General features: G+C 51.6%; 2 protein-coding genes across 2 annotated transcripts in view; one reads left to right on the top strand and one right to left on the bottom strand.

The window, feature by feature from the left end:
* Positions 1-2,441, bottom strand: part of ASB2 (ankyrin repeat and SOCS box containing 2) — a 55,611-nt gene extending 53,170 nt beyond the window's left edge. Inside the window, exon 1 of the mRNA XM_030803417.1 lies at positions 2,267-2,441. The gene's annotated coding sequence lies outside the window, so the exon portion shown is untranslated. The remainder of the gene's footprint in view (positions 1-2,266) is intronic.
* The window catches only part of CCDC197 (coiled-coil domain containing 197), a 29,839-nt gene extending 15,905 nt beyond the window's left edge, over positions 1-13,934 (top strand). Inside the window, 8 exon segments of the mRNA XM_030802276.1 lie at positions 1,214-1,260; positions 1,839-1,982; positions 3,322-3,402; positions 4,907-5,087; positions 7,000-7,073; positions 7,075-7,123; positions 8,693-8,809; positions 13,731-13,934. Of these exon segments, the coding sequence (XP_030658136.1) occupies positions 1,214-1,260; positions 1,839-1,982; positions 3,322-3,402; positions 4,907-5,087; positions 7,000-7,073; positions 7,075-7,123; positions 8,693-8,809; positions 13,731-13,934 (897 nt within the window).
* The last annotated feature ends 4,833 nt before the right edge of the window (positions 13,935-18,767 follow it).

The raw sequence follows: 18,767 nt of genomic DNA, 5'->3' as shown, positions 1-18,767 counted from the left end.
GGGCAAATGAACTAGTCTTTTTTTGAGACAGAGTCTTGCTCTGTTGCCCAGGCTGGAGTGCAGTGGTGCGATCTTGGCTCAATGCAACCTCTGCCTCCCAGGTTCAAGCGATTCTCCTGCCTCAGCCTCCTGAGTATCTGGGATGACAGGCATCTGCCACCACACCCAGCTAATTTTTGTATTTTCAGTAGAGACGGGATTTCACCATCTTGGCCAGGCTGGTCTCGAACACCTGACCTCAGGTAATCTGCCTGCCTCAGCCTCCCCCAAAGTGCTGAGATTACAGGCATGAGCCACCGCACCCAGCCAAACTAGTCTTATAAAAATATTAAGTACTTACCTGTTGAGGTCTCCTGTTTTCTACAAATACAACACTCCATCTCTTTCTTGGTGCACATGTGTGCAGGTGTGTGTGTGGATGCCCCAGTGTGCACGTATGAGCACATGTGTGATGTGCAAACTAACAACTCTACAGGCATGTGAGGCACCTCACACGTTGGAAAGGACTTGAGCCTAACCACCAGTGTGCTGCTCTTCACCCTTCTGGAAAGTTCTGACCCTATGCAAACCTTTCCCCTCTCCAGAGCCCTGAGAAATTGAGGAAGGGAGTGCACGATGGAGCTCTTAGGAATACAGGCCCTTCCACACTCTGAGTGCCTCTGAAACCAGATGAGCAACTGGAAGTTGCTGCATCCACCAATCTTTTTTCTCTGAGAATAAAAATTCTAATAATAAGTCAGTTGGAATTTAAATCAAGCATACCTAAATATTTTCAAAAACAGAAATAAAAAATGGGATAATTATTTTGGAAGAGTTTGTGAATCCTGGGATGCAACCGCCTGTCCCACATCATTTCAAAATAATTGGTTGTTGGATAAAATTCAGCCTCTGGGCATGGTGGCTCACACCTACAATCCCAGCACTTTGGGAGGCCAAGGCAGGCGGAGTTTGAGACCAGCCTGAGCAACTTGGTGAAACTCCATCTCTACAAAACATACAAAAATTAGCCAGGCATGGTGGTGTGCACCCATAGTCCCAGCTACTCAGGAGGCTGAGGTGGGAGGATCACTTGAGCCCAGGAGGCGGAGGTTGCAGTGAGCTGAAATTGTGCCTCTGCACCCCAGCCTGGGCAACAGAGCGAGACCCTGTCTCAAAAAAAAAAAAAAAGAATTCATTTAACATACATGTTTGCTGCCAACCTTTGTGCACACAGGTACTCTCATACACAGTCGTGCACATGCACGGTCTTGTACGCAGCCGGTAAGGTGACCTTCCAGGAAGCTCAGGGCCCCCTGGTATGAGCTGACACCGGGTGAGGAAGGTGAGGGCATGAAAAGAAAGGGCGTTTGATACTGATATTTCTCATGGTCCAAAGTGGCCATCTCCACTTCACAGCTAAGGAGATGGAAGCACAGAGACTTGAAAACATATTTCTAGGTTCAGTCCATTAATGCAGGGTCCAGATTTCTTTCTCTCTTTCCTTGCCCTTTCTCCCTTACTTCCCACTTTTCCTGGTGCCACCGAAACCAGCCACATCCCCTCCAAACTGCACTGTCATAGCTCCTGGCCTGGCCCCTGAAGAGCATGTGACCTGGGCAGTCACATCAACAGCCAGGGCTGTGCCCTGAGGGTGGATACACTGCAGCCCACAGGGCACTGCCAGCCCCGGGCTCGTGGGACAAGTGCTGACTGGATGCTAGTTCAGGGCCTGCCCGTGGCCCTCCTGGTGTTCCAGCTGGCCTCTCTGTCTTTGCCCTGCCCTCAGGGCCTCTGGCTTTATATTTAACAGCACTGCCTGGCCCAGTGGGATCAAATGTCTGCCATGCCACACATCCCAGGAAAGGACTGCAGAGGCCTTCAGATGATCTCCAGGCTGCAGTATCCAGAGGTGTGGTTTCTGACCCAAATGCCTGTCCAACCCGAGAGCTGCTGCATCGCCTTTTGGGAAAGGCTGGCCTGGAGAGAATCAAAGCAGGCTATAGGTGACTGCATTTTGCCAGATCTTTTTGGTAGGGCCTCTGCGGCCTGCGTGGTCAGCCCCAGGCGACCTGCGCAGCCTCCTCTCCCTCATGGCTCTGCCGCTGCCCCACCGTCTGCCCATCTGTGTCTGGCCTGTTGAACCCTTTAGGGCTCGGAATGCCCTCTCCCTTGGGTCATGTGGGCCCTGGGAGCGGCTGGCGTGGGGTTGGTGTGGGCGCTGGGCCAGCAGCCTGGCTCCCTCCGTCTTCCCTCCACTCTCTGGAGGCGGGCAGCCCCAGGGCCTCACCTGTGACGCAGGAGTCAGGAGTGCAGCAGCTTCCTCACGGGCAGGAGTGAGGCTTCAAAGAGGTAACACTCCAGCAAGTCCGTGACAGGGGCTGCAGGAGGCGAGTGCCCAGTAAGTGGAGCTATTATTATTTTTATCCTCAAGGCACAAATTAAATGCCATGAGCCCTGCTAAGTGCCAGAAGCAGTGTCAGCTCCTGGAATATACACTTCCTACCCACAGGAGGTACAGCCTTAGGGAGGACAGAGGCGGAGGGAGGTGGGAAGGAGGGAGTGGGGGAGGGGAGGGGCCAGGGAGAAACAGTAGTGGGATGGGGGCATCTGGAAGGAGGAGTGAGAGGAGGGGTGGGGCCAGAGAGGAGAAGAGGGGATGAAAGGAGGGGATGGGAGGAAGGGGGTGGAAGGAGGGGATGGAAGGAGGGGATGGGAGGAAAGGATGGAGGAGGGGATGGGAGGAGGAAATGGGAGGAAAGGATGGAAGGAGGGGAAGGGAGGAGCAGATGGGAGGAGGGAAAGGAGGGCATGGGAGAGAGGACAAGAGAGGGGATGAGAGAGGAGATGGGAAGAGTAGATGGGAGGAGCAGATGGGAGGAGAGGATGGGAGGAGGAGATGGGAGGAGGGGATGGGAGAAGGGATGGGAGGAGGGCATCACCCCTGCTGTAGACGGGCAACCTGGGCATAGAGAGGTGAAGCAGCTGGCCCCACATCACCAGCTAATAGGGGCTGGCCTGTCTCCCGAGGTGGGAGGCACCTCCAGGGGACGCACTGTAGACTCTGGCCAGAAAGGCTCAGCCTTCACTCTCCCCCAGATGCCTTCTTTGCTGCCTGGGAGATGCTGCTATGGGCATTTATTTGACCTGCTTGTGGCTCAGTTTGCTCAGCAGTGAAATGAAGGTGGAGAGACCCCTAAGTCTATGGCCAACTGATAAAGTGGTATGTGGCCGGCCCAGTGCGGGTCCAAGCAGGAGATCACAGAGGGTGGCCCAGGTTCATTCACAGGGGGTCCTGCGTGACCTGGGAGCCTCCAGGCCATGTTCCTGCATCTGGCTCTACAGGCAGAAGAAGCTCAAGAGAGAAGTCGAGAAGCACAAGCGTTTTGAAGACTATCTGATTAAGGTCCTTGAGAAAATCCCGGAGGATACGTACACAGCTTCCTCGGAAAGCCCTTTCTCTCCACAGCTGCCTACTGGCTGCAGGACTGCGACACGGTGTGTGGCCTCGTGGAGCCATAAGCTGCTCATCTACAGGATGGGAATCCACAAAGGCCAACCCCACAGTGGTGGGGAAGGGCGCAGGCAGCCAAGTCCGACTGCTTGGTCCCAACTCCAGCTGCACTGTCGCTAACAGTGTGGCCTCTGGCAAGCTCTCAGGGCCTTGATTTTCTTATCTGTACAATGGGAACAGCAATCACTATGTGGACTAGATGAAGTCATCCTTTATAAGCACAGCACAGGGCCCCTCATTTAGCTAGTACCTGGTAAACGTTGGCCATTATTATTATTATTTTCTTTGTCTTTGGTTTTGTGTTTTCGTTTCACTATTATTAACTAAGAGTATAAGGACATCTGAGATGAGGTTTTGTGTGTTGTTTTATGAGTACTGGAAACTCATTAGAAAAGGGAAGGGGAGTCACACATATTTATTGTTATCATTATTATTTCAACACCATCAACAATAATTATTACCATTTATTAAATATGTGCCCTGTGCTAAGCTCTTTAGCAAATCTTTTTTACCTCTCCTATGAGCTTTGCACGACTGTGTTACTCAGGCTCAGAGAGGGTAACGAACTTGCCCAGGGTCGCCCAGTCAGGAAGTGGTGGCGCTGGGCTCAGACTCTGGTCCGTCTGACTTCATAGCCACTGTACTAAGTGCTAGAATGAGAGGAGCTATGGAAACTCCAAAAACTCTGCCTTGGAGATCAGAGAAGGCTTCATGGAGGAGGTGACCTCTCATGGGGCTCAAATGGGTGCAGCAAAGGAGAATGACCCTGCAGGCAGAGGGAGGGACCCAAATGTAGGCAAGAGCCACAGGGCTGCGAGGTGGGTTTGGGGGTGGTGAGCTCCGGGCTGCTGGGAGATGTGGCTGGGAGGCTGGGGATATATACTGAGTACTGAGCCAAGGAGGAGTCAGGGCTGCAGGTCAAGCATGGGGCTTGCAGCAGATCCAGCACCCAGTGCTGCTCGTGGTTTGGGACCTTCCTAATTCAGCAATTCTGCCCTGTTCAACCCATCCAAAATGCAAAACCACCAGGACTTGGCACTTGCTCGCTCAGGACAGGAACAATTCCTATCCCCTTCTCAGGCTGCCCTAAGCAGCAACGTCTCCTTGAGGGCAGTCTCCTCCCTCGCCCGGTAGTCTTCATCCAGAATCCCTGTCTTAGTCTCTGGCTGAAATTTCCAAGGTTGAGGATTCCCTTGAAGTGGAGGAGGCAGGGGAGCGGGGGCGGGGGGCGGCGGTTGCGGGTGTAGATGGCAAGCCCGGAGAACTGCGGGACCATCCTACTGTCTGGGGTCATCCTACTGTCATAGACGGTCTGGCACCTCTCAATTGTGTGGCCCCAGCCGGAATTTCTGGCCACTCTGTTGGCACGGAGCACTGCAGGGGCACCCACCCATCCCGTCATGGCGCTGTCTCCATAGGCTGCACGGGATGGGAGGAGCCGGAGTAGGTGCTGGTGGATGCCATGGTGAAGCACTACGGGAAGCTCTTCACAGCCAGCCAGGACACACAGAAGCGCCTCGAGGCCTTCTCCCAGATGAGCCAGGCCGTCCGCCGGAGCCTGGAGGCTCTAGAGGAGGACCACAGGGCTCTCATGCCGGTAACAGCTGCCTGAAGTCTGTTCCATTCCCCGTGGCCCAGGGAGCTGGGGGCGTGGGGCCCCCTTTCTTGCACAGCCCTGGGGAAGGCCTCGAGGGAGCAGCAGCGTAATGCTGGGGGGCCCTGGGTGGGGCTGTCGCTCCTGAGCCGCCTTCCATATCCCCTTCCTCTCTCTGCTGCCTGAGGCTCAGCTCGTGCCTAAACGTTGTTCTGCGTGGTAGAAAAGCCATGTGTCCTGGATGCAGAGGGACTGGAGCTCAGCTCCCAGCTAAGCCACTGACTAGCTGTGTGACTAGTTTGTATCCTCTCTGAGCCTCAGTTTCTGCATCTGTCAAGTGGGGGCAGCACACTCTAGTTGCTAGGGTCCTTGCGAGGCACCAAACACAGACTGCCTCAAAGTAAGTGCCAGAGACGTCATTTCCCTTCCCTTCCTTTGTGGTTATCTCATAATAAATAGGACTTCCGCTGGGAGGGATGGGCACTCCAGGTGGAAGAGCCTGCCCTGACAAAGGCGTGGCATCATGAAGATTCATGCTGCCACTGGGATCGGGGACTTCAGGATCCCAGAGGAAGGATGACCAGCCGGTTGGTTCACTGCAAAGGGTTGCTGCGTAGTTTTGGAGAGAGCATCTGCCCCCTAGTGGCAGCGCTGCAAGCCTGCACCACGTTGTACCATTTCTTTGGAGAATGGAATTCATGGATGGGCTGGGCACTGCGTGAAGCACTTTACATGCTTTATCTCACTTAAATCTCACGCCAGCACCTCCAGGTAGGTGCTACTATTCCAAGGGCTGGGACTAGGGAAAGGCAAGTCCAGCCATGCTATTCTTCCCATTTTCGGGGGGAGGAAAGTAAGCCTCAGAGAAGCAGGGCCACGGGGGTATGTCCTGTGTCTTTCTCTCTCTCTCTCTCTCTCTCTCTCTCTCTCTCTCTCTCTCTCTCTCTCTTTCTTTTCCTCTCTCTCTCACTCCCTCTCTCTCTTTCTTTCTTTCATTTTTATGGGAGACAGGGTCTCACTCTGTCGCCTAGGCTGGAGTGCAGTGGTGTGATCTCGGCTTACTGCAGCCTCCGCCTCCCAGACTCAAGCGATTCTCCTGCCTCTGCCTCCTGAGTAGCTGGGATTAAAGGCATGTGCCACCACACCCGGCCTGTTCTGTATCTTTCAAATTCCTATCCCACAGGGCCTGGCTGGGGGCATGTATTAGTTCCTTCTCATGCTGCTAATAAAGAAACACCTGAGACTGGGTAATTTATAAAGAAAAAGATGGCCGGGCATGGTGGCTCACGCCTGTAATCTCAGCACTTTGGGAGGTTGAGGCAGGCAGATCACTTGAGGTCAGGAGTTCAAGACCAGCCTGGCCAACATGGTGAAACCCTATCTCTACCAAAAATACAAAAATTAGCCAGGCATGGTGGTGTGCGCCTATAATCCCAGCTAATCAGGAGGTTGAAGCAGAAGAATCACTTGAACCCTGGAGGCGGAGGTCGCAGTGAGTCAAGATTGCTCCACTGCACTCCAGCCTGGGCAAAAAGAGTGAGACTGTCTCAAAAAAAAAAAATATATATATATAAAGAAAAAGAGGTTTAATGGACTCACAGTTCTACATGGCTGGGGTGGCCTGACAATCATGGTGGAAGGTGGAGGAGCAAAGGCACATCTTACATGGTGGCAGGCAAGAGAACTTGTGTAGGGGAACTCCCCTTTATAAAATCATCAGGAACTGGGGCTCAGGTAAACTCCATCAGCCTGGACACGCCCTTTTCTGCATCTTTGGTGCCTTGAATGGCCCCAGCCACCCAGAAATACTCCTTCCTCCTATCCTGTCATTGCACAGACCACCCTGGGGACTCAGACCAGGGCACATGCCCTGGAGGGTTTGTTGTACCAATATGGCCCATTCCCTCTGCCCCAGAGCCTCAAGATCCGGCTGTGTCAGCAGCAGAAGAAGTGTTACCGCAAGCAGGAGCAGTGGTGGCAGCTGAAGCATCACTTACCAGAAGGACATCTTTGACACACACACCACCAGCAGCTATAATGTGAGTCCAGTCTTTCAGCCTGGGGGTGGGGTTGGGGTGGGGAAGGGGAAGCTGATGCCTCCATCATCAATCCCAAAACACACAGACACATACGCACGCAGACACACACACACAGAGCCAGACACATAGACACACAGGCACACACACAGCCAGACACACACAGACAGAGACATATTCACAGCCAGACACATAGACACACAGACACAACCAGACATATAGACAGACCCAGCCAGACACATACACACAAATGCAGACACAGCCAGACACACACAGACACACAGAAACACAGACACAGCCAGACACACACACAGACACAAACACAGACAAACACACAGACATGCAAACACACGCACAGCCACACAGACACATACACACACAGACACACGCAGAGACATACATAGAGACAGACACACACAGACAGACCCACACCACTTACTTCTCCTTGGTGACAGTTTGCTTTCAAAGGGCCTCTCTTTGAGGGGTCAGATGTTACTTTCCAGATGGGAAAACTGAGGCCACAGATATTTCAGGACAGAGCTCTGCCAAGAACCAGAGCCGGGATCCACCGGCCCAGTCCCAGGGCTTGGTGTTGTGCCGAGCTCTTAGTCCTTGTATAATGTTTGTGGTTAATAATAAGATAATGGCGTTTAAGTGAGTGGTTGTTATGTACTGTCTTCAGTAACCCTGGTGTCTCTCTGATCATTCCAGGCAGTGCTTAGCACAGAGTCTGACCTGGAGTAGGTGTTCTTAAATATTGGTGAATTTTACCCACACTCATTTTACAAATGAGAAAAATGAGGCTCAGAAAGAATAAGTCATGGCCAAAGTCCATGGCCATGAATTCCAGGGATTCCAGAATTCAGCTCTTGCACTGCCCCTTACTGGCCTTGGGAGTGTGGTCTGGTCACCCCTGGACCCCAGTTCCTCACCATAAACGGAGGCAACAGTCTATGTTCTGGCTTCAGGGACTGTGGGAGGACACTCAGGACCATGGCTTGGGAACAGGGCTGCGCTGGGCACACCTTTCCTGCACAGGATGAGATCATGCAGTGAGGGTGAGCCCTGCTCAGGTCCAGACTGACTGGGCCTCGAGGGATCTGAGTTTGGAAGACGAGGCTTGGGGGCTATTGGCTGCTGACCTCCAGCCAGGGCAAGGGGCTTAGAGAGGGAGCTGGGTGGGTCACAGTCTACAGAGCCCCTTTGAGGTCTGTCTCTCTAAGCTGCTGCAGCAGACCAGGATCCTGGAGGTCTGAAGTCCTGGGCCCCACTCCATGCTCCTTCCCAGTCCTCTGCTTCTAACGAGGTGTGGACCCCGATGCCTCCAGCCAGGAAGCCCTGCTGAAAGGAGTTAGTCCAACCTCCCTCTTTGCAGGGGAGGACGCTCAGGCTCTGAAGTGGGGAGGAACTCAACCAACGCCCGCAGGAGAGGAATACAGACCATGATGAGAAGGACACTCCCAGTGTCCCAGCTCTGTCCATGACACTTCGCTGGCCAGAGTGAGCCAGGGCAGGGGCAGGGGATGCTGGGAGAGAGCCTGAGCCGCCTCCTCCTCCTTCTCTTTCCTGCAGGATCAGCTGCTCAGCTATATGCAAATGACCATCACCAACATGGCCCGGCAGTGCTGCCCCTCTGCCCATGGCGTGCCCAGGAGCATGGATCTCTTCTCCAAGCTCGATCTGATTAAGGTAAGGACAGACAGATGGCCACGGGGCTCCCGACTGCCCCAGGCAAGACTCCAACTTGAGCTAGTCCTGTTCCTTAGCTCAGGCTGCATCTGTGTTTAGCCCCTAATCAGCTCTTCTTTCCATAGCTACATGGGTGCCTGGTGCAGTAAGGTCCTAAGGTCTCTATTAGTCTACAAACTTGAGCACCCACTAGGTGAAGGGTCAGTGTAGAGGGTGCATAGAGGAACTTCCCACCTGGTCTTCATATGTAGCTCCACACATTGTGTGTGACACATCACACACAGGCACACGCACACACACAGTATGCACCCATCAATATCCACGTGTGCTTTCTGCACACCAACACACGAGACATACACAGACACACCTGCAAACAAGCAAACATGGACTTGCACACACGAAGATGCAAACAGGTATGATCACACTTTTACACATATGAGCACGCTGGCAGCGGGCATTTCAGTGACTGAGGGAGCCTCTTGCACAGGGTCCTCACCTTAAACTTCACACTATCAGTCCACGGGACTTCTTTCCTCATCGCCGCCATCAGTCAGGATGCTGTTACTGCAGTAACAGAAAACATGATCAGATTGGCTTTGACAACAGAGCATGTCTTTTTAAAATAATAACTTTATTGAGATATAATTCACATACCATAACATTTAGCCCTTACAATTATGGACTTTCGTGTTTTCAGTATAGTCAAAATTGCACAGTTATTACCCCTCTCTAATTCCAGAACATTTCATCACCCCCAAAAAGATACATTTTGCGTCTGGCTGCTTTCATTTAGCATAATGTTTTCAAGGTTCATCCATGTCCTAGCACGAATCAGTGCTTTATTTTTATGGCTGAATACTCCATGGTATGGGCATATTTACATGGATTGAACTTTTGTTTATCCATTCATCAGTTGACGGACATCTGGATTGTTTACATTCCTTAGGTATTATGAATATTGCTGCTATGAACATTTGTGTACAAATTTTTATGCAGAGATATGTTTTCACTTCTCTTTGATACATACCTACGAGTGCAATTTCTGGGTCATCTGTTAACTCTATGTTTAATATTCGAAGAACTGCCAAACTCTTTTCCAAAGTGGCTGCACCATTTACCATCCCCATGATCAATGTACGAGGCTTCCAATTTCTCCACATCCTTGCCAACATTTGCTATTGTTAACCTTTTCTAATTTAGCCCTCCTAATGGGTGTGAAGTGGCATCTCATTGTGGTTTGGATTTGCGCTTCTCTGATGACTAATGATGTTGAGTATCTTTTCATGTGCTTATTGGCCATGTGTATCTCTCCTTTGGAGAAATGTCTATTCAAATTCTTTGCCCATTAAAAAATTTGATTATTAGTATTTTTTTTTTTGAGACAGAGTCTCACTCTGTTGCCCAAGCTGGAGTGCAGTGGCACATCTTGCTCGGCTCACTGCAACCTCCACCTCCCAGGTTCAAGCAATTCTCCTGCCTCAGCCTCCCGAGTAGCTGGGACTACAGGCATGCACCACCACACCCGGCTAAGTTTTGTATTTTTATTAGAGACGGGGTTTCACCATGTTGGCCAGGCTGGTCTCAAACTTCTGACCTCAAGTGATCCACCCGCCTCGGCCTCCCAAAGTGCTGAGATTATAGGCATGAGCCACCGTGCCCGGCCTATTTGTCCTTTTTTAGTTGAGTTGTAGGAATTCTTTTTGCGTTCTGGATACAGGTCCCTTATCAAATATATGATTGCAAATATTTTCTATCTTGCATGTTATCTTTTTACTATCTTTTTGGTGTCCTTTGAAGTACAGAAGTTTTGAATTTTGATGGAATCCAATTTGTTTGTTTGTTTTTTTGCTTGTTTGAGACAGGGTCTCAGTCTATCACCCAGGCTGGAATGCAGTGGTGCCATCTTGGCTCACTGGAACCTCCGCCTCCTGGGTTCAAGCGATTCTCCTGACTCAGCCTCCCCAGTAGCTGGGACTACAGACATGCACTACACCCCTGGCTAATTTTTGTATTTTTTGGTAGAGACACGGTTTCACCATGTTGGCAGGCTGGTCTTGAACTCCTGACCTCAAGTCATCCACCTGCCTCAGCCTCCCAAAGTGCTAAGATTACAGGTGTGAGCCACCGCATCCGGCCGAGAACCCAATAGTTTTACTTTGGGTATGTGTATGTACTTGTCCTTTAGGTGTCATATCTAAACAGCCATTGCCTAATCCAGGGTCATGAAGATTTACACCTGTTTCTTGTGAGAAGTTCATAGTTTTTGCCCTACTGTTTAGGTCTGTAATTCATTTTCAGTAGATTTTTTAATATAATGTAAAGTAGGGGTCCAATTTCATTATTTTGCATGAGGACATTCAGTTGTCCTGATACCATTTGTTTAAAAAGTTCTATTTTTCCCCTTTGAATTTTCTCAGTACCCTTGTCAAAAATCAATTGACCATAATATGAAAGTTTATTTCTGGATTCTCGATTCTATTCCATTCATCTCTATGCCTGTTTTTATGCCAGTACCATACTGTCTTGATTACTGTGGCTTTGTAATAAATATTAAAATTTAGAAGTGTGAGTCTTCCAACTTTGTTCTTTTCTGAGGTCATTTGGTTCCTCTACCAGGGCATATCTTGTGTCGTGAGTGGAAGTTTGGTGCCTGCGTGGGTTTCAGGCATGGTGTTGTGTCCGGAATTGGTGGGTTCTTGCTCTCACTGACTTCAAGAATGAAGCCGCGGACCCTCGCGGTGAGTGTTACAGTTCTTAAAGGCGGTGTGTCTGGAGTTTGCTCCTTCTGACGTTCAGATGTGTTTGGAGTTTCTTCCTTCTGGTGGGTTTGTGGTCTCGCTGGCTCAGGAGTGAAGCTGCGGACCTTCACGGTGAGTGTTACAGCTCATAAAGGCAGCGTGGACCCAAAGAGCGAGCAGTAGCAAGATTTATTGCAAAGAGCAAAAGAAGAAAGCTTCCACACTATGGAAGGGGACCCCAGCGCATTGCCACTGCTGGCCCGGGCAGCCTGCTTTTATTCTCTTATCTGGCCCCACCCACATCCTGTTGATTGGTCCGTTTTACAGAGAATTGATCGGTCCGTTTTGACAGCGTGCTGATTGGTGTATTTACAATCCCTGAGCTAGACCCAAAAGTTCTCCACGTCCCCACTAGATTAGCTGGATACAGAGTGTGGACACAAAGGTTCTCCAAGTCCCCACCAGAGTAGCTAGATACAGAGTGCTGATTGGTGCATTCGCAAACCCTGAGCTAGACACAGGGTGCTGATTGGTGTGTTTACAAACCTTGAGCTAGATACAGAGTGCCGATTGGTGTATTTACAATCCCTTAGCTAGACATAAAGGTTCTCCAAGTCCCCACCAGACTCAGGAGCCCAGTTGGCTTCACCCAGTGGATCCTGTACCGGGGCCGCAGGTGGAGCTGCCTGCCAGTTCCGCGTCGTGCGCCCGCACTCCTCAGCCCTTGGTTGGTTGATGGGACTGGGCGCCGTGGAGCAGCGGGCGGTGCTCGTTGGGGAGGCTCTGGCCATGCAGGAGCCCACGGGGGAGGTGGGGGAGGCTCAGGCATGGCAGGCTGCAGGTCACGAGCCCTGCCCCATGGGGAGGCAGTTAAGGCCCGGCGAGAAATCGAGCACAGCAGCTGCTGGCCCAGGTGCTAAGCCCCTCACTGCCTGGGGCTGGCGGGGCCCGCTGGCGGCTCTGAGTGTGGGCCCGCCGAGCCCACGCCCACCCGGAACTTGCGCTGGCCTGCAAGGGCTGAGTGCAGACCCGCTTCCCGTCCGCACCTTTCCCTCCACACCTCCCCGCAAGCTGAGGGAGCCCGCTCTGGCCTTGGCCAGCCCAGAAAGGGGCTCCCACAGTGCAGCGGCGGGCTGAAGAGCTCCTCAAGCGCGGCCAGAGTGGGTGCCAAGGCCAAGGAGGCACCGAGAGCGAGCGAGGTCTGCGAGGGCTGCCAGCACGCTGTCACCTCTCAGTGTGATCCTAGGCTCAGCGGCATCATCAAAGACCCATCCTTTCCATAATCTCCTGTCTTCCACCTTTAGCACTGACTTCATCCTAAGTCAGAACTGGCTTACCTCATTTGAGGCAGGTTCAGTGCAGATAATCCAAACACAGGATACTTAGCTCCCCAGGAACACTGAGGGGCAGGTCTCTTCCCTAGTGTCCAGTGCAACAGTCAGCAGTGAGCAAGCCTGTGGCTCAGTTAAGAAGGACTTCTCCAGGAACCTCACAGGCAGTATCGAGGCTGCTGCATGGCACAACTCAGTGGGCACCATTCAGTTGAAGTCCGTGTAATTGGCATCCCTAGTTATATACAGCTTGGTACTTATTCATATTCCAAAGAAATGAGATTTCTGAGTAAGGACACATTTGTCTAAATAGTCACAGTGTATTAATTTCCTCTTCTTCCCAAGAAAAAGAAGAAATTATGTGGTGATGTCACAGGGTCCCAAGCAACAATCAGATTGGGCCTCTGGATTGACATCTGTCAGTCACTCAGCCAACATGAATTGAGCCACCTGAATATGCTCAGCATTCTGCTAGGCAACAGGAGATGGAGGCTCATCTGGTCCTTAAGAAACGAATGCTCTTCAGAGAGGGAGGCTGGGGACAGTCAGGGTGGGCTTCTTGGAGGAGGCAGTGAGAAGAGGCAGGCAACCACATTCAGTAAGTCACACCAGGATCTGGACTCCTAGTCATCCAGCTCTGTCACTCCTGGTTGTGCCACATCAGACAAGTCACTTAACCTCTCTGAGCCTCCGTTTGCTTATTTGCCCAGTGGCGTTGATACCACATTCTTTGCAGGGCGCTTGTGAGAGTTAAAGGAGAAATAGGTCAGCCTTTGATGATGCTTTGGTACCTAGGAAGCAGCGTCCAAAGGCCAAAACACTGTTAGGTGAGAGATTTATTTTCCCTCCCAGGAGTTCATGTTGGACAAAATGGAGACTGTAAGACTGATCGCACTGCTCACGGAACCCAAAGTGTGCTGGTCATGGGACAGCTTCAGGGACCAGTGGCTCAGAGGACACCCCAAACCCTTCAGAAAATGTTCAAGGAGCCGGGTTTCCACCCCCAGGACACCCTGTCCCAGCCCCCATGCTTCAGAGTGCTCCAGCCTGTACTGACCAGCCTGCGCCTTGCAGGCCCTGTGGCATCCCGACCTCTCCTTACCTGCCTGCCTCCTTTTCTTGCTACTAACACCTCTAAGCCAGCGGGAGAGAGTCTGGGGGCATTGAGGGGGTGGTCAGGGTCCTGGGCTTAGCTGGGGTTGGGGGTGCTGCTCCCCATCCTGGGGGATTGGCAGTGATCCAGGTAAGGCCTGCCTGGATCAGGGAGAGAGAGGCAGGTTCCCGAGTTGGGGGCAGCAGCCAGGCTGGAAGACCCTGGGCCGAAGACTCCCTCCTGGGAGCCGGGGCTGTGTCTCTCACTTTCATGGTGGGTTCCTGAGACTGAGGAGCTTTGGACGGATGCTTGGCTGTTGGGAATGTCCCAGTCACAGGGCACTTTAAAGAGCCACCAGGGGCTCACGCTTGTAATCCCAGCACTTTGGGAGGCTGAGGCGGGCGGATCACGAGGTCAGGAGATCAAGACCACGGTGAAACCCTGTCTCTACTAAAAATACAAAAAATTAGCCAGGCGTGGTGGCGGGCGCCTGTAGTCCCAGCTACTCGGAGAGGCTGAGGCAGGAGAATGGCGTGAACCCGGGAGGCGGAGCTTGCAGTGAGCCGAGATTGCGCCACTGCACTCCAGCCTGGGCGACAGAGCGAGACTCTGTCTCAAAAAAAAAAAAAAAAAAAAAAGAGCCACCAGGGCCATGGGATCCATGGGAGTTCACCTTGCCCACAGCAGTCTGCAGAGCTAATGGGAGTGCTGAATGTGTAGGGGGCATCTCATCACTGGCTTCCAGAAGTTGAGTACCAGGTTGGTACCTTCTGCCAATCCTGCAGGTGTCTGAGCTGCCTGGAATGGTTGGTACTCTCAGGGAGACCTTGGCAAGGCAAGACCCCTCTCTGGGCTGGTTTTTCTACCTGTAAAATTGGGAGAGAGTGCCAGACATGGTGGCTCACACCTATAATCCCAAGCACCTTGGGAGGCAGAGGCAGGAGGATCACTTGAGCACTGGAGTTTGAGACCAGCTTGGGCAACACAGGGAGATCCTGTCTCTATAAAAAATAAAACAATTAGCCAGGCATGGTGGCACACACCTGTGATTCCAGCTACTTAGGAGGCTGAGGTGGGAGGATCACTTGAGCCTGGGAGGTTAAGGCTGCAGTGAGCCGTGGTTGTGCCACTGCACTCCAGTGTGGGTGACAGAGTGAGACCCCGTCTTTAAAAAAAAAAGGGGGTGGTGGTGAGAGGATGTTTAAGCCCCCCACTCCAGTCTGACATTCTAGGTCAAGTTTGGAAAAGCCAGGTCTGCATAGAAGGCACTTGCTTGCTTTCATTGTACCACTGGGGTAAAATCATTCTAGCAACCACCACAGCCCCCAAAATAATTCCGCTCTAGAGGTCAGCTGCTGTTAATTTATCTAGGTAAAGGCAGAAAGTTAAGAGCAGCTGCTGAGCTGTGAACAGTGGTGAGTCAGCACATGAACTTTCAAAAGGGAGTTTTAGAAAAGATGCTGACTATCAGCCAAGAACCTCGAAAGCCCGCTTGACTCCAGGTGCTGCTGGGAGAGGATGGGGGATAAGTCAGGCTTGGCCAGGGAGTTAAATAGGAAAGATACATGGAAGAAGGAAGGCTGATTGTGGCCAGGTTTTAAGAGTAGTGTAGTTATATTTTGGGGTGTTTTTTTATTTGTTTGTTTGTTGTCATTGTTTTTGAGACTGAGCCTTGCTCCGTGACCCAGGCTAGAGTGTAGTGGCACAACCTCTGCTCACTGCAACCTCCACCTCCCAGGTTCAAGTGATTCTCCTGCCTCAGCCTCCCAAGTAGCTGGGACTACAGGTGCGTGCCACCATGCCTGGCTAATTTTTATATTTTTAGTAGAGATGGGGTTTCACCATGTTGGCCAGGCTGGTCTCGAACTCCTGACCTCAGCTGATCCACCCACCTCGACCTCCCAAAGTGCTGGGATTATAGGTGTGAGCCACCGTGCCCTTCGAGTAGTGTAGTTTTTAAAAGGAGAGCCAGGAGGGAGCCGCTGTTTCGAGTTTCTTATCTCATAGACCTTCAGAGGAAAGAGGGCACCTCAGGTAGGGCTTGAGTGGGATTTCAGAAGGAAGAGGCTGCACTAAAGAAAAGGGACAGAAACGCCAGAGTAGGGACTTGCATTTCGGCTGGAGCATGCAGAACCCCCCGAGCAGTCTGAGAAGGTGGGCTGGGGGACCACATTTGGGACGTGGAGCCCCAAATGCCAGGCTGAGGTTTAGACTCCATCAAGGGCGGTGCAAGGGGAGCCTCACACACTCATGCCTCTGTTCTCTGTCTTTCCCACTCTTTCCAAAGCAAGCTAAAGTATCCCATTAATCTTCTCCAGTGCAGAGGATTAAGCTGGTGGTTCTCAGGTTTGAACACGCATCAGGAGGGCCTGTATCAATGCAGAGTGTGGACCCACCTCCAGAGCTTCCAGGCCCTAGAATCTGCATTTCTAACAAGTACCCAGATGTGGCAGATGCTGCTGGGCCTGGGGTTACATTTTGAAAACCACTGCTTTAGAGTAATGGCAAATCCTACATGCTGAAGCCAGGTACTGCCCCACCGTGACCACCAACTCCCCCTGCCTGGACTTCGGAATTCCCTCTGCACGATGGGGCTGGACCGAGCATTCCAGGAGGGCTGCCCTAATCCTGTCTGACCTCCCGGGAGGTGCTGGAGAGAGCACCACCTTCTATGCCCAGGGTGCAGTTCTCTGGCTTGTTGGCTGTGCCTTCGAGGGATGTATGTCGTTCTGTCCCCTGTCACCTGCCTGCTGTGCACCTGTCGTGCTTGATCTAGCTCAGACATTTTGTCACACTGCTTGGGGAGGAGGGTGATTGGAACAGTTGCTTGGCGTAGCAATGGCCTGGCCACCAATCGACATTTGCAGCCAGCATCTGGGTACCTTGGGAGCTCCCAGCCTCCCCTGGGCAGGGCTGGGGCCATGAATCGGACACAGGGCATTGCGCTTAATGGCGCGGCTACCTCAGGCTGCTGGTAAGTACCAGAATGCTGTTTCTCCTTTCTCGGCTTTTTGCCTTGCAGGAAAGCTCACTCCCCCATGACCCTGCACCTTCAAAGCACTTTTCTCATAGGTTCTATATTAGCTGGAGAAAAACCTTCAAGGGCATTTGGAGAAAAAATAGAAAGCACTAGTTCAGGTACCTTATGAAATGTCATTTCATTTGACCTTCCAACTGGACCATGGGATTCCAAGACACCAACAGTCCCCGGGCTTGGACATTTTGAGCCCAAGAGCTCATTACCTGCCAATGAATCCCAGCTTTAAGCAATTTCAAGCATAAGAAAATTATTCCCACAGACCATCCTGGAAGAATTGGATTATTGCCAAATGGCTGGTGCTGGGGAAGTTGGCTCTTGGGAGGGGGGAATTGGATTGTGTTTTTTTTTTTTCAAATTGTGTCCTATCATTCTTTTGAGCAGTGGTTTTCAAACTTTAGTGTTCACTGAAACCACAAGTGAGACTTGCTAAAATATGGAGAGAACTGCAGCTTCCTCTTAGAGGCTCTATTTCTAGGGTGAGGCCCAGAAATCTGGATTTTTAGCAATCTCCCCAGGTGATTCCAACACAGAGAGCTCTCCAATCATAGGCAGAGAAACACTGGGCATCTGAATGTCTCTTTCTTTCCTTCCTTTTCCTCTTCCTCTCTCCTCCCTTCCCTTCCCTTCCCCTCCCTTCCCCTCCCCTCCCCTTCCTCTCCCCTCCCTTCCCTTCCCTTCCCCTCCCCTCCTCTTCCTCTCCCCTCCCTTCCCTCCCCTTCCCTTACCTTCCTCTCCTCTCCCCTCCCCTTCCTCTCGCCTTCTTCTCCTCTCCTCTCCCCTCCCCTTCCTCTCACCTTCTTCTTCCCTCCCCTCCCCTCCCCTTCCCTTCCCCTCCCCTCTTTCTTTCTCTCTTTTTCTTTCTTTCAACAGAGGCTACTCTGTAGCCCAGGATGTAGTGCAGTGGTGTAATCTCAGCTCACTGCAACCTCCTCTTCCTGGGTTCCAGCAAGTCTCTTGCCTCAGCCTCCTGAGTAGCTGGGATTATAAGCACCTGCTACCATGCCTGGCTAATTGTTGTGTTTTTAGTAGAGACAGGGTTTCACCATGTTGGTCAGGCTGGTCTTGAACTCCTGACCTCAAGTGATCTGCTCACCTCGGCCTCCCAAAGTGCTGCTATTACAGGTGTGAGCCACCATGCCCAGTCGTGAATGTCAAAGAGAAGAAAACTTGGTCCATATTCACCTGGTCTTCAATAGGGAAGGACTTTGAAAGCATGGAAATGACAGGAGTAACACCCAAAAACAATCTGACCACATAAAAGTTACAAATACGCCCGGCGCAGTGGCTCACACCTGTAATCCCAGCACTTTGGAAGGCCGAGGCAGGTGGATCACCTGAGGTCAGGAGATCGAGACCAGCCTGGCCAACATGGCGAAACCCTGTCTCTACTAAAAATACAAAAAAATTAGTCAGGCATGGTGGCAGGCACCTGTAATCCCAGCTACTCAGAAGGCTGAGGCAGGAGAATCACTTGAACCCAGGAGGCGGAGGTTGCAGTGAGCTGAGATTGCACCACTGCACTCCAGCCTGGGTGACAGAGTGAGACTCTGTCTCAAAAAAAAAAAAAAAAAAATTACAAATACATCTACTTCAGAGCACATCAAAATATCAAAAGACAATAAGCTGGGGGGAAATGGTGAGGAATTTGGGAAAGGATCAATGTTTTTGATATTTAAAGAGCTCTTATAAAGTAAAAAAAAAAAAAAATTGACACCAGTTGCTCATATTCAGCAAACCATGAAATACAATGGCCTAT

This window comes from Nomascus leucogenys, chromosome 22a (genome assembly GCF_006542625.1).
Source record: "Nomascus leucogenys isolate Asia chromosome 22a, Asia_NLE_v1, whole genome shotgun sequence".
NCBI lineage: Eukaryota > Metazoa > Chordata > Mammalia > Primates > Hylobatidae > Nomascus > Nomascus leucogenys.
This window is presented reverse-complemented; position numbering and strand designations above follow the sequence as displayed.